This window comes from Enoplosus armatus, chromosome 15, assembly GCF_043641665.1.
Source record: "Enoplosus armatus isolate fEnoArm2 chromosome 15, fEnoArm2.hap1, whole genome shotgun sequence".
Lineage (NCBI taxonomy): Eukaryota > Metazoa > Chordata > Actinopteri > Centrarchiformes > Enoplosidae > Enoplosus > Enoplosus armatus.
Genome location: NC_092194.1, coordinates 14641124 through 14655496, shown reverse-complemented (window position 1 = coordinate 14655496; position 14373 = coordinate 14641124). Strand labels below are relative to the sequence as shown.

The following is a 14373-nucleotide window of genomic DNA, read 5'->3' as shown; positions in this document are numbered from 1 at the left end:
GTTGGGAGTCCTTTTTCCCCAAAACCCCATAAAAACACCAGAACCTTTTTAAGAGTTTGCTGCAAACGTCTCCAGGGTGTTTTTAGCCACCCACAGCTATACCCATGCTCATTTCAAACCATCTATTTCCTTTGTACCCAGTTTAACCCTGTGTACTGCAGCTTTTGTCCACCGCAAGAAGGGTGTGTTTTACACATAATATTTCTATTTCTGTTTCCTGGTCTGTAAGTCCGTCTTGGTCAGGTTGTTGAGGGATTTGCTGCCCATTTTGGCCCTCAGTGTGTCTCACATGCATCCCATAAACAAGAGGTATCCCATCACGCCACACACCATCCTCTCTCCTCAAAGTGTCTTCAGGTTCTTCTTTCCTTTGTTAGCTTCTTCCTAGGCAAATTAATACACAAGAGTATACATATACAAATGAAAACAGACACGTGAGCCTGCTAAAAAACAAAAATATATCAAAGTGAAATATATTCTGTGGCTTGTAGAGTCGACCAGAGGCGGCGCTCCCTCTGTGTTCCTGTCTGTCCCACCTCATGCACCAACCGCAGGCCGTTTCTGAATGGCAGTACCCTCAGATGGCAACCTCCAGCGGTTTCCTTCAACCAGCTTCCTCTCTCTTCTGTCCCTCGGGCCCCTCACCTAACCACCGTCTCGCTCTCTCTCCCAGGGAAGATCAAACAGCTGCTGCCCTGCCAGAGGACCATCCCTGTCCCTCATCCCACATGCTAACTATTTTCAGCACACCAGTATTCAGACTTGCACGGTAGAGTAGCTTTTGTAAACGTTGGCTGCCAAGCAGGCAACCAGTGGCCATCGTGTGGGGAGAAATTTCATACTTTATGATCCTCATCCATCTCAGCTTCTATACAGGGACCAGTGGTGTGAAGGAAGTACATTACTCAAGTAGTATTTCCATTTTCTGCTACTTTATACTTCTACTCCTACATTTCAGAGGGAAATATTGTATTTTTTCCTCCACTACATGTATTTGACAGATAAAGCAACTGGCTACTTTGCAGATTAAGATTTTACATACAAAACATAGATCAGTTTATAAAATATGATGCCGTTACAGTTTAAACTTCTGTCTTCTTCTGATATGAGACTGTTTACCATGGCTACACATGCCTCACACTACTTTTTGAACACTCTGGATTCAAGAATGCAAACCTTTTTACATTTGCTTGTTTTAACAGATTAAAATACCCAACAGTGTCCAACATTATATTGCTACTGGCATCAGTAATAGTAATGGGGGGTTCTGCATAATGAGTACTTTTACTTTTAATACTCTAAGTTGATTTTATTTTCAGTACTTCTTATGTTATAATTACATTACTATATAATAATACGTTTGATTTCAGGAATTTTACTTGTAATGGGATATTTGTTAATACTTTACCATAACCCATTCCCATTTCCCATTTAGCATTTATAAGCAGTATACAAACATTTAATAAATGATTTATAACACACTACAATGTAATTCTAAACAGATATAAGGACATTTTAAGTGTTTGTTAATGTTAGATCTGCTTACAACTACATCACAGTGTGTTATAAACCATTTATTAAATGTTAATATGTTGCTTATCACTGTTAAAAAGGGGATTTGAAGTAAAGTGTTGCTTAATGTTTTTGTATTGAGATATTTCTACTTTTACTTTAATAAAAAGGATCTGACATCTACACCTGACTATATGACATGTTTGTATATCTTATATCATACTAATGCTTAGTCTATGTGGCTATCTGTAGCTTATATGCTAGCATCCAATATTCATTTTTTATATTTTGGCAGTGATGTAATATGTTGCAGAACTGGTAACAAATTAATTTGGAAATCAGGCAATTTGCTTGGTGGATCCAGTGCTGTACAGAAAGGCTTGTAGAAAGGTTTCAATCTTAATTTTTTACCATATTGCAAACAAATTGCTTTTTCTAACATAATTTTCAGTGTGTAATCGCACAAGATCCAATAAAGACCTTTTGTATTATTTCATATGCATCTCCAAATAATCTGTCTATAGGAAAGTTTGTAAAATGTTCATAATGATTTCCCATTTAAAAAGTGCTTCTGAGACAAAACATTTGTTTAGACATCTTTTATTTTGGTCATTATGCTTTACATGACATAATGCATGTTCAGGGATATAACGATGTTGCTGGTAGTTTGTGTTTGTATGACAGTATTTTGGTGACTTATTTCATTGTAACGGTCAATTTGACCATTACCATTTCACAATATTCAAGTCACATACAAGGATAACAGTTACAACATGTTGCACAGAAAGTATGTGTGTACTTTTAATAAGATTATTGGTCACCCAAACAAAAACGAGCAGGTACAAAAACAAACAAAAAAAAAAGACAAACACTAAATTAAGAATCACCAGTTGAAGTCAGTATAAAAGGAACAGAGTGGAAAAGAAAAAGTCAGGACACAACACAGTTATAACACCTCATTTTCACATGCTGTCTCCATTACAAGAGCTCACTGGTAACTTTGTGGATTGCTTCCCCCATCCCTGATCATCTGTTTTCATAAATTAGTTTTCCTTCTTCTAAGCACCTATTTCTTGTAGTTTTCAAGTTGAGATGCTACTATTCCTCAAAGAAGGGTGAACTGCCTGTCTGTTTGGTTGAGGAAAAAATTAACAGGGAGTTTACTTTAGTTTGAGAAATAGATTGCAAATTTAGTTGGTTGGCTTTTGGGAACTACTGTATCAACGTATCACGTTGAAGCAATGAGGAACCCAGAGAAAGAGCAGTGGACATTCTCGGCGGCAAAGACACCATTGGCCTCATCATCGGGGATCTGGACGTAGACTTTGTCCTGCTCATCAAGCAAGAGGACAGCACTACCGGACATCTGGTCCAGGAAGCCCTTGTTGTACTCATCGTAAGTGAACATAACAGGCTGGTCATTCTTGTACAGAGCCACCAGGGCATGAGCTCCATTAACATGGATGCTGTAGGAGAAATAGTAAACTCCAGGAATCTGGCAAGTGAAAATGCCACTGTCAGGGTCATAGTGATTCTCAGCATTGTACACTATCTGGTCGAATTTAATGGGGGTACCAGCAGAAGGGTAGGGGGTTGCCAGAGAAGCAGTGAAAGCAGACATGGGGGCCTTGACCATAACCTCAGCCATTCCCATGCCCTTCTCAAACACAACCTCACCAGGAGGACCAGGGGGACCAGGAGGGCCAGCTGGGCCACTTTCTCCATCAGAACCGGCCTCACCGGCCTCACCAGGGGGACCCTGAGGTCCGGGGGCACCCTTAGCAGACAAACCAGCAGGCCCAGCAGCACCAGGGAGACCTGGATGTCCCTTAAGGCCAGGAGCACCAGCGGGACCTTGAGGCCCAGAAGGTCCTCTGGAACCTGGAGCACCATCAGAACCAGAGGAACCTGGCTCACCTGCACGGCCGGGATGACCTTTGGGTCCAGCAGGGCCTGGAATACCTGGGGCACCTGGGGTACCTGGGGCACCTCCATTACCTTTTTCACCTGTGGATCCAGTTGCTCCTCTGGGCCCAGGAGGACCAGCTGCACCTGGATAACCCTGCTTGCCTGCAAAACCCTGTGCTCCCTGATCTCCCTTGTTTCCCTTAGGTCCCTGAGCTCCAGTTTCACCTGTGTCGCCTTTAGGGCCAGCAGCACCGGCTTCACCTGGGAAACCTCTTGCACCCTGAGGTCCAGCTGGACCAGTGGGGCCAGTTGCACCAGTAGCACCAGTATATCCTGTTGGACCTTGCTCACCCTTTGGACCTGTGGCACCTGTGGCACCTGTAGCTCCCCTCTCTCCCTTCTCTCCATTTGCACCTGGCTTTCCATATCCGGGGACTCCAGGGGCACCAGTGGCTCCAGCAGGTCCCTGGTGGCCTTTAGGGCCAACTGGACCAGGCAGACCTGGGGCACCATTCTCACCTGATTTACCTGGAACACCTACACCTGGGGCACCAGTGTGTCCCTTAGGTCCCATTGGTCCCATGGGACCTGTGGCACCATCCCTACCTGGGCTACCTGACTTTCCTGGCTCACCGGACGCACCTGTTTTTCCTGGCTTTCCAACTCCAGCCACACCTGGTTCTCCAGCTGGGCCCATGGGTCCTTCAGGTCCTGTCTCACCCTGAGCTCCAGGATTTCCCACCCCTCTATCACCCTTAGAACCTGGCAGTCCAGGTACACCTGGATGTCCTTTCAAACCAGTCTCGCCTCGAGGTCCCACTGCCCCAGGAAAACCTGCAGGTCCAGGCTTGCCAGTAGCAGAGAGGCCAGCAGGTCCAGGGCTTCCAGAAGATCCAGGGGCTCCCCTAGGTCCCTGAAGGCCAGGAGCTCCAGTGTCTCCCTTGTCACCAGGTGCTCCATCGCTGCCAGGTTTGCCAGGTCCACCTGGGGATCCAGGTTTGCCAGAGATGGAGCGGCCAGGAGCTCCAGGAGCTCCAGGAGGTCCTTGGGGTCCAGGCAGACCTTCGGCATCCTCACCTGGCTCACCAGGAGGGCCAGCAGGTCCCTCAGGGCCAGGCTCACCAGGAGGACCAGGCTCACCTGCCACTGCCACCACTGTGAAGAGTGAAACAGTGACCAATATCAGTACCACCAAAAACAAACAAGAACAAACCCCCCAAAACAGGTGATAAAGGAAACAGGCAACAAGGAAGCACTCATAAACTGTGTGTTGCACAATATTGTCACTATAAAAGTTAATCTGCATTGGTGTGATGTTGGGCTAAAATTAAAATAGCTACTTAGAGTTGCAGATTGGACTATATACATTTCAAAACCTCTTTTTCATGACATTGTGATGGAAATGTGAACTTATAGTCTGTGCATCATATTCATGCTAATGCTAAATCACAATGATATCTCACAATACAGGGAATAGTATCTTTAGAGCCTCTAATTATATCCCATCCAAGTGAAAAAAAAGTATGAGAGCAGGACTGAGTGTGTGAGAGTGCGAATTAGTTTTTGCAGGATCTTGTTAACTTGCAACATGGCTGTTCAACAGTCAAATGTGAGAAGAAGGACACATTTTAAGGAAAATGTTTGTATGAATGTTGCACTCATTCATTGCTCTTGTATGTTTCATCATAGAGAAAAATGATGAATTTGCTGATTGGTCCTAATTCACTGACACTTGATTCCTGGAGGTGGAGCAAGTTTTATTCCCATGAACCAATCCTGTAGTTTTGAGATTTGACTACATGGTGCTGATTCACTGGCGCAATTTTATAAATCCTTCTTCAAATTTTAACTTGTAGGTAAATGTAATAAATGTAGAAACTTGCCTCAGCTTTCTTTTAAATATGTATACATATTTACATTGTCTATTTATATTATCTATTTCATTATTCAGGCATCCATTTAATTTAAAATGTATGAACAAGAACATATTTTATAAATTGTTTTAATTATATATTATATATATTTAATTGTTATTTTTTTATACTGTAGAGGTCAAAGAACTTTAAGAGACATCTTGCGACTCGTTTGTGAAACAGTAGGTCGAAATGAGAAGGAGTCTTTTTATTTGCAGCCTTAATGTGGTCACATGTGTTTGAGTGTAAAAGGCTCACTGCTTGGCTAACTACAGCTTAGTTTGGATAAAGCCAAACAGATGTTTCTACTTCTCTGTGAAGTGGGCACACCCTAACAAACCACACTGCTGGGTGACTGGACTGTAATTGTCAGTGTCAAACTAAAAATAATTCACTAACAGCTACTTTCTCAAATAAAAATAGCAGTATGTTGATTCACACAAAAGCAACATTAGGCAACACTCAAGACCACACCATAATTAGCATTTTAAAGTGTTGTAAAATAAGTTTTTGTGGGACTCTGAATATACTAGAAATGTGGATCTTTTTCTTGATTTGCAGAGGGAATCTTTGGAAAAAGCAAAGTTAACTTATGTTTGAAATTAACTGAAATGTGCCTCAACTTGCATGAGTGTCTGAAAGGAAATGAACAGGCAACATTAACAGCTAAAATGACTAAAATGAGAAACATATATGTCAAATCTAATAAATACACTGAAAACAACAGTAGTCTTACATCATTATGCTATATTACCTGTCTATCTTGTTAACCATCATGCTCACAAAAAGTCCCAAAATCATTTAATTTAAAAAATGTTGCTAATTTGATTGAATAATGTGGCTGAATAAAAGAACAAATAAAGATCTCAGTCAAAACTATAAAACATAGTGAAAAAAACACTGAAATTAGGTGCATTTATCCTATGACTTCCAGAAAAAGAAAACTGCAAAGCTCTGCACAGTGTAAAAAAAAAAATCCTAGATCTAAATGGACTGTATGTGATTGGAGGAACATGCACACTGTTGCAGCCAATCAGAGCACAAGACAGCTCCAGAGCAAGGTGGAGTTCAGTTTTCAAAGTAAAGTGCAGCTGGCTGTGGCTAGCATCTGTCTGGCTGCTTATGCTGCTCCTATTTACCACAAGAAAGATGCTAATTTGCTGGCTGCAGATTCAAAGGTAAGGCAAGGCTGTCACGAAATGTTGAGATCCACTTTAGAGAAGAAAATCTGACTTTAGAGGCAACTTTTGTGAGGACAAAAACAGGAGAAATGCTAGCATGCTCTATTCTAAAAAACAGATTGAATAGAGAGAAAGAGGCTATGTTTTCTTACTGTGGCTCTTCACAGCGTAGGGCTGGAACTTCTTCACCACATACCCCTTCCCATGGGCTGCAGCGGAGGCCACCACGAGGAGGAGAATGCTTGCTACTCGTATGTCCATCTTGCAACGTCAAACCTGCATTGGAAAACAAGGACGCAGTCAGCACAATCACTCTCGAGGTATAAAATGTCAGCAAACCTTCTCTCTAGTTTTGAGTTATTTTACAGCGCTCAAAAAGCTTTCTCATCTCAGTGTGGAGGCTGCACATCTTTAGAGAAACTCAATGGACAACAAATAAGATAACTTAGAGTAACAGGCTGTAAAGTTAAAATTTTTGATGCAGTCAGAACATCCTGGATCCTTCAGGACTCTCTGAATATCACCCAGCAAGCTCCAAGCCAGCCAAAATCTGCCTCCCTTCCCCAGCCTGCCATAGGAACGACTCAAGGCCTAGCTAAAGCCTAGATGTTGACTACAATCCTCCAGAGATAGAGCTGCTTAGAAAAGGAAGCGAAAACACACATACCAGCATCCAAAGGGGGGGGAATCAATCTCTTCAGCACCAGCTATCTCCTGGTGCTGCTGTATATCCTTAGGGTAGGAGCACAACTGAGGATATGCTGCCTTCCAGTACAATGATGCGAGTATTTATACTATATCTACCCCTAGCATCATTAAAAAAAAAAAGCCCCCACCACGCAAGTACCTCCCTCCTCAGAGCTAGGCTGTAATTAGCAGACAGATCTGCCCAAAGCGGGCATGTCACATCAGGGTGCCTCTATGTCTTGAGTATCCAGACACATGATTATCACTTATTTCAGTCTTCTTCTGAACTAGAAAATAATCACGTTCAAAGCAAAAAAGCAAAAAGAATACATAAACAAAGAACACAAACAAGCTCTGCGAGAGGAATAAACTTAATCCAATAACACCTTTACATTTCCAGCCTTGTCACACATGTATTTACAGTTTTTCAGCAACATTTAAAGTTTGGTGTGCTCATTTTATGTTTATGAATGTTTATAAGACCCCCTGTTTAAATATGACAACGTCTGAAAATAGTCAAAACACATTTATAAAAAGCTACTCCAGATTTGTAGTGGCACCTGTGTTGCTCCACAAAGCTTGCATTGAGGATGTACCGTACCAGACTCATCTGCAAATTTACATCTTGTCCAGCCGGCTGGCCAAGACTTGCCTTTACCTTTCCTGACTGTCTGGGCACCTCCACGCCTGCCATGATAAAGTAAACAAGGGAAATGGTGGGGAAAGGTTGTCCAGAGTGCCATCGATGAAAGGTACTGGAGATTTTAGTTGCCTTAGATTGAAAGCAAATAATAATGTTTATTCCTGCCATCTTTGAAGGGATTCACATATTTATTTTTTCATATATTTAGTTTTGTACATTTCCTGGGTATTATTTGGTCAGCTTGTCATTTTGGCTAATAGCGGACAAAGTGGCCTTGATTTCAGTCTCTATTTCAGGATGAACACTTTTTCTTAAATTGTGTATTTTTGTAAGTGCTTCACCCTCAAAACAGCTAATAAAACTATATAAGGAGCCACTGGAAAAGACATTTGGGCTTGTTTCTGTGCAGCCTTGTGAATGCAACCCAGTGTGTGACAGCCCTCATATGCAGTACTGATATGTGGACACCAGAGGGCAGATTTTACTGTTGCACAGCACCTCTCCATAGAGCGAGATGCTGCTGCTGCTGCTGCAGAGAAGGGGCTATGCCCATGTGGTCACTTGTTATTTTTGGTCCCCTCAGTGCATCATCAGAGTTTTCAGGCCTATTCCTACAATTACAGCCACTTTCTGTCATGATGTTGTATTTCCTCAATCAGCTCTATCCTCCAGTATTATCTTCCCTCACCCTCACCCTCACCCTCCACCTTGCCTCGCTTACTTTGAGATCTTTCAACTGTAATTTCTCAATTTCAGCCTGGCCGCATAGGAAATGCATACACCCAAATAATCACATGTTCTCAAACACACAAGTAGCCGTAAACGATGTGTAGGGTACTCTATATCCCATCCCAGAATCTTCCTGAACATGGGACCATTTATGGCTCTTCCTGTGTTCTTATAATGTATATACATACTGCTGACAACATGAATACATTTGCAAAAGAAGATGATGACGAGTTGCCAGATTTAGGGCTTCACCAAGTTTCTATATGAGGCGTCTATACAACACGTGAGTGTGACAGGCGTCTTTTAACAGGGGTATAATTAAAGATTCTTCAACATGGAGCTTGTTTGAACCCTTTTTTTTTGTAAATTAGATCAAATTGTCTGCAATTTTCCAAAGTGCTACCTTCCCTGGCTTATAGCACTTAATCATGTTTGGCAAGCATTGTTTAAGTTTGCTCTTCCTGCCATATAAAACATAATGTAATTTGTGATCTTCATTTCCAAAGGTTTTCTGTTCATAACCCAAGATAGGAGAGACGGCTGACAGCAAAGGTGCAGACTGACTACCTGAGGCTGTGTGATGATGGAGAAATGTCACATTACATGCACACGTGCCACTCAAGCAAGGGGAGGCTCACTTTTGTGCCAATATCGTAAAAGTCATATTTTTCATTTTGGTTGCACATGTTTGGTCTTGTTTTATCAGCTGAGCAAAATCATGTTTATCCTGCAAGTATTCAGCCGCTGAAGTTTCCTATTTTGATTGAATTACTGGTAACTTCCACGCTATGTGTTTCCTGTGCCACCAGTTCTGATATTTTTTAGTCATACTATATTATTTAAGTCTCTTTATGCTTGTGCCTCAAGTGGAGGCCAGGCTATGCCAGATATAGTCAAATTTAGATGAAATGACAGAGCAAGAGAGGGTGGAGTTTGGATTTTATATGTTTATAGGCTCAAATGATTTCAGTTTATTTATGTTTTGTCAAACATTCTGCAGCTAAACCACTGCAAAAGAGGTCCTTCGTTTTTAGTCCGATGTTCTGAGAAGAATGATTCATCTTTTATGCATGAAAAAGTAACAACAACCTGAATCTGCATGAGAGCCAGCGAAGAGGCAGACACATTCATGCTTAGCCTTGGAACCAGAGTATACTTTGGCTTTAGGAAGACTTGAATTAACAGTGTAATTTGGATGTTGTTTATAACCTTGCAGCATATTTTCTGTTTTCTAAACACGCCACTGCACTCATTTGCGAAGGACTCAGTGTCCTTGAGCTTATAGTGGCAGAATTGAAGGCTGTGAAAGTGCATGGCGGAGCTCTCTCTCTGCTCAGCTCATTACAGTACCGCAGCAGCTTGATGTGGTCGGCAGGCTTTATTGTAATAACCATTAAGCATTAAGTTAACAGCCTTCGAACTGAAGGCGGTGACGTCGCTTTGCTCTTATATTGTTGAGAGACCCTCGCTGTAAAATACGCACAGGCTTTCAGTCTCATGTCACTTCATACACTTGAAGTATGACATAAAACTCTTTTCACTTTTACTAAATGGTGAACATGACACACCCAACGTCACAGAGAGCACATGAAAGCTGCACAGTCTCTTATTTCGGGATCACATTGACTTTAGATTTTGCTTTTTGTGATAGCTCCTGGAAAGTAACCAAGCACATTTACTCGTGCTACTTATACTCCGCTACATTTATCTGAACCATTGTGATGTATCAATGTAGATTAAGTTACCCAGCAGTAAATTATAGTTAAAATTAGCCCCACGTTCACCAGCTACAACATTACAGTGATGCTAACACACTGATGCATCAATGATTATAATCCTGTAATATATATATGATATATAATTCTGAAATGGGCCATTCTGTATAATCAGTACTTTTACTTGGTGGTACTTTCAGTATATTTTGATGATTGTACTTCTGTACTTTTACTTAAGCAAAATCTTGAACACAGGACTTTCACTTGTAACAGAGTATTTCTATAGTGTGGTATTACTACTCAACGCAAGTTTTGGTTATTCCTTTACAGAAATAGATTGACAAGAAAGATAAAAACAAGCATGGGAAGCTGTGACGGGGCAGATTTTCTTTGTCTGACCCCTCTGCAGAGGACATAAACTGGCCTTCTGAGGTCCTGTTTGTGTTCAGGCCTCCATCTGAATCTAACAACAGCTCGTAGATTTCACTAAATTCCCCAGAGAGCACTGCTGGACAGTGTTACTGGCAATGTTAGCGATGTTTGTGCTTGTACTCTACAATGATAACAGTGTTTGGAGGAAAGGTTTTCGCATTTCGTCTGTTTTTGTTCGCTCCGCTGCCCAGGAATTGATGTTTCTGGTTTCTTCGCCATGCTGACCAAGGCTCAACCCACACCCAAGAGGAGAACATAATTGGCGGTTGATGTAAGGGGACCCAACCGAGCACGTGAGTTAAGCAACGGCTAAAGATACACCATCACGGCTGGGATACAAATTTAATGTTTCAATAAACTCCACGGACCACTAAGAGCTACTTTAAACTTTATGAATGGCAGACTTGACGGGGGCCCTTGTGAGTGATTGGTGGGGAAATTACAGGGTCCTGAAAACAAACATGGACCCAAATGGAGCCGGAAGTGTAAAAGTAACTGAAAAATGGTGGTGGTGGTGGTGGTAGCCTTAGAGATGAGGGCTGATGTCTGGGAGGTCACCAGTTTGAAACCAGAGAGGCTGGAAAACAGAGCGATGGATGAGAAGGCAACAGTTGGATGTCCTTCAACAACTCCCAGGTGTGAATGCATGTAGCTGTATGAATGTGAATTGTGTTGCCATGCAAGCAACATTTTACTTCGGGTCGTTTTATTGTGTAAACACATCACAATTACTACATAATTAGGTTGAAAAGTTGGAAATATTTGGAAATGTGCGATCATAGGCTTCTTGTGATGTTATCGCCAGTCTGCTGGATGGAGCTGCCGTCTCACATACACACTTCTGAAAGCAAGAGTTTCCTTATGGCCAGTCAACCAAGTCATCCAAGTGCTGCTTTATCTCCACTATGGGATTTGATTGTTTCTATTTCCATAGTTCAATTTGCTGCGAGTTTATTTCTGGAAAGGTCTGACTCAGCTGCTAGTTTGAGGAAATCAGAGTTGCAGCTGCCAAATCTAATTCAACTAGAATAACTCAGCCAGACAGTTTATGGGGTGCTGCGAAACAGCACTTGTCCACACAATGTGCTACAAAGGTAAAAAGGTCAGAACAACATACTGTATATACTGTAGATATTTTTTTCATTCTTTTTTTGTTTTCCAGCAAGAAAACAATCTTTGCTTGTTATTTGTTTCATTATAACTTTCCACTATTCTCTGGAGCATCGTGCCTTGTTTCAAAGTTTAAAAGATCCCAGTCAAACAGAAGACAGACTGCTAGAAGTATCTGCTCATTGTGGAATCATTTAAAGATATCAAAGTTAAATAAAACCACCTTAATGGGATTTTCGGCGCTTAAGTGTAGGTGGCGGAGTCCTGTATTTAGGGATAATGACTAATCCGCTACATCAAGCCAGCGAAAATTTCAGGTTTCACTGTCTGTATCAGGCAGCCTCAGCCATCTCACAACAAATGCCAAAAAAGTGTGTGTGAAAAAAAGTCTTTGTGACAGACAGGAGGATGAAAACGCCCTGCTGTCTTAATGCAGAGTAAACTGCATCAGAGCAGAGGTGGATTTATATTTGACTTGTCAGTTCATAATTACTTTGACTTGAGCACATACTGCAGTTGGAGTGTGTGTGTGTGTGTGTGTGTGGGGGGGGGGGCTGACAGTTTCTGTGCCTGAAATGCGGAGTGACATCCAAGAAACAATGTTTATACAGCACAATGTCACCTCACTTTCTGGAGCAGGTAGTTAGCACTGCGCCATAAGGACTTGCGGAGAGACAAGACAAGTGTTGTTTCTGCACACTATATTTGGTTCCAGCCATGTCTGCCTCAAAATAGGTGTAGGAGCTAAACTGTTAGTTAGTGTCACACGCAGTTCACATATCTTTGCTCGTGATGTTTGTATAAAGAGACATGACCACGAGAAGTTAGCTAGCTTTAACGTACAGTGTGTCCCTAACAATGCCGGGGGCCGGTCTAGATCCGATGCGGTTTGGAGGTTTGTTTTGCTGGCTGATGGACACTGTGTGGGCTGATACTCTGACCTGGAGCCAGAAACAGTGACCCTTACTGAGTCTAAATGGGAATCATTCCACATTATATAATATACACAAACAACATCATCCTGTCTACTCTCTACTAACAACATAGTAAAAGTAATAATGCATAAAGAGTTCTTTCACGTCCAGCTACAACATTAAAATACTGCTTATACTTAAATGTATCAGACACAGCCAGCCAAAACACTAACATAATAATACACTGACAGGGACCACTCTTCATAATAAGTACTTTTACTGATAATAGGACTTATAGGGTTTTCTTAAATGATGTATGTGAGTAAGCTGCATTACATAGATGAAAGCTATGGAAATGTAAATTTATAAATGAAAATCAGAGTAGCTTCATTGGGGTCCAGATTAATCTTTTTTTTTTGTACACCTTCATGAATATACCCACGTGGCCTGTTTCTTCCTGTGTGTAGAATTCAGGGTTCACATTTCTCTTAGAGTTGGTCAACATGTAATCTCAAAAATAATAAATGCTTCCAGGCGGTCAGCAGGGTCAGTGTTGCAAAGGAGAACAAAGAGTTTGTTATTTTGATGAGCCAACAGTTTCTCTGTGGAGAGCCCGTTTTACTGTGAGGCCTCGTCCCGTCCTGAGCGCAGCCAAGTGGTCTTAAACGCAGAAAGAGTGTGAGTCATTGTGCTCTGTAGTTTCAACACACTGCAGCTGTCTTAAGTGACCGTGGCTGCACACCTGTTAACCAGACTGATCCACATGTAAAACGTTCCCTCCCAGGTAATGTGCGTCTGTGTACGTAAGATAACAAACACAACATGGACTCACATTTAAAAGCAGTGCTTTATAGCGTTACTAGTGGTCATAAACTCCACAGGGTACCTTTTATTAGATATAGATAATAGATAGACCTTAACTAGGAGACCCTCGTGAAAAGGATTAATCTGAATTCATGACCCTTGTAGTCCATGTCAATAGCAGATCTTTGGTCTCTCAACCTGCCCTAGCATACACACTTATTGTTTTATTATATACCACCTAATCCGTGTTCATTGATAGCCTCATCCCTCCAGTTGCCCGAAGTCAGTGTGCCTTTGGTTCAGGGAGCCTGGACCCTGATATAGCTGCTTCTAAATCTAGTTCTTTGTTTGAAATTGGTGAAAAATCAAAGCCACTTGGTCAAACTGTACTTAAAATACCAATAAAACCAACAACAAGTCACACATGCACTAATCTCTACAGTACAGTACAAAATGGCAAGTATGCAGTTTGTTTGTCAATTGAAAATCCCCACAATCCTTCAGACGAGTGTCTCTCTGCAGATGTTTTGGAGTTTGTTGTTGGTAATCCACAGACAGAAGAACATCCCAGAATAAATCAGGACATGAACACACAAAGTGAAGTCTCATTCCATATGGTTTGCATGTTGGCAGCCGGCTTCTCGTTGTGTTTGTTTAAAGGTTTTAGGGGACCAGACTTTGTATTTGCAGGATATTTTGAAGAGAAACGCCGAAGGTGGATCCTGAATTCAAAAACACTTGTGAGTTTGTCCAGAGCCTCACATGGCCTGCGATTGTGGAACTGGAAAGCTGTCTGACACAGCATGGGTCCTGCGTATTTCTTGC

At 41.8% G+C, this 14373-nt stretch overlaps 1 protein-coding gene across 1 annotated transcript; it reads right to left on the bottom strand.

Moving 5' to 3' along the window:
- Positions 1-2096: 2096 nt before the first annotated feature.
- Positions 2097-6775, bottom strand: col10a1a (collagen, type X, alpha 1a). Its single transcript, XM_070920246.1, has 2 exons — positions 6667-6775; positions 2097-4575 (listed from the first exon to the last, which is right to left on the bottom strand). Exons 1-2 carry the CDS (start codon positions 6773-6775, stop codon positions 2741-2743), a joined length of 1944 nt encoding a protein of 647 aa, XP_070776347.1. The 3' UTR covers positions 2097-2740.
- Between the last annotated feature and the right edge of the window lie 7598 nt (positions 6776-14373).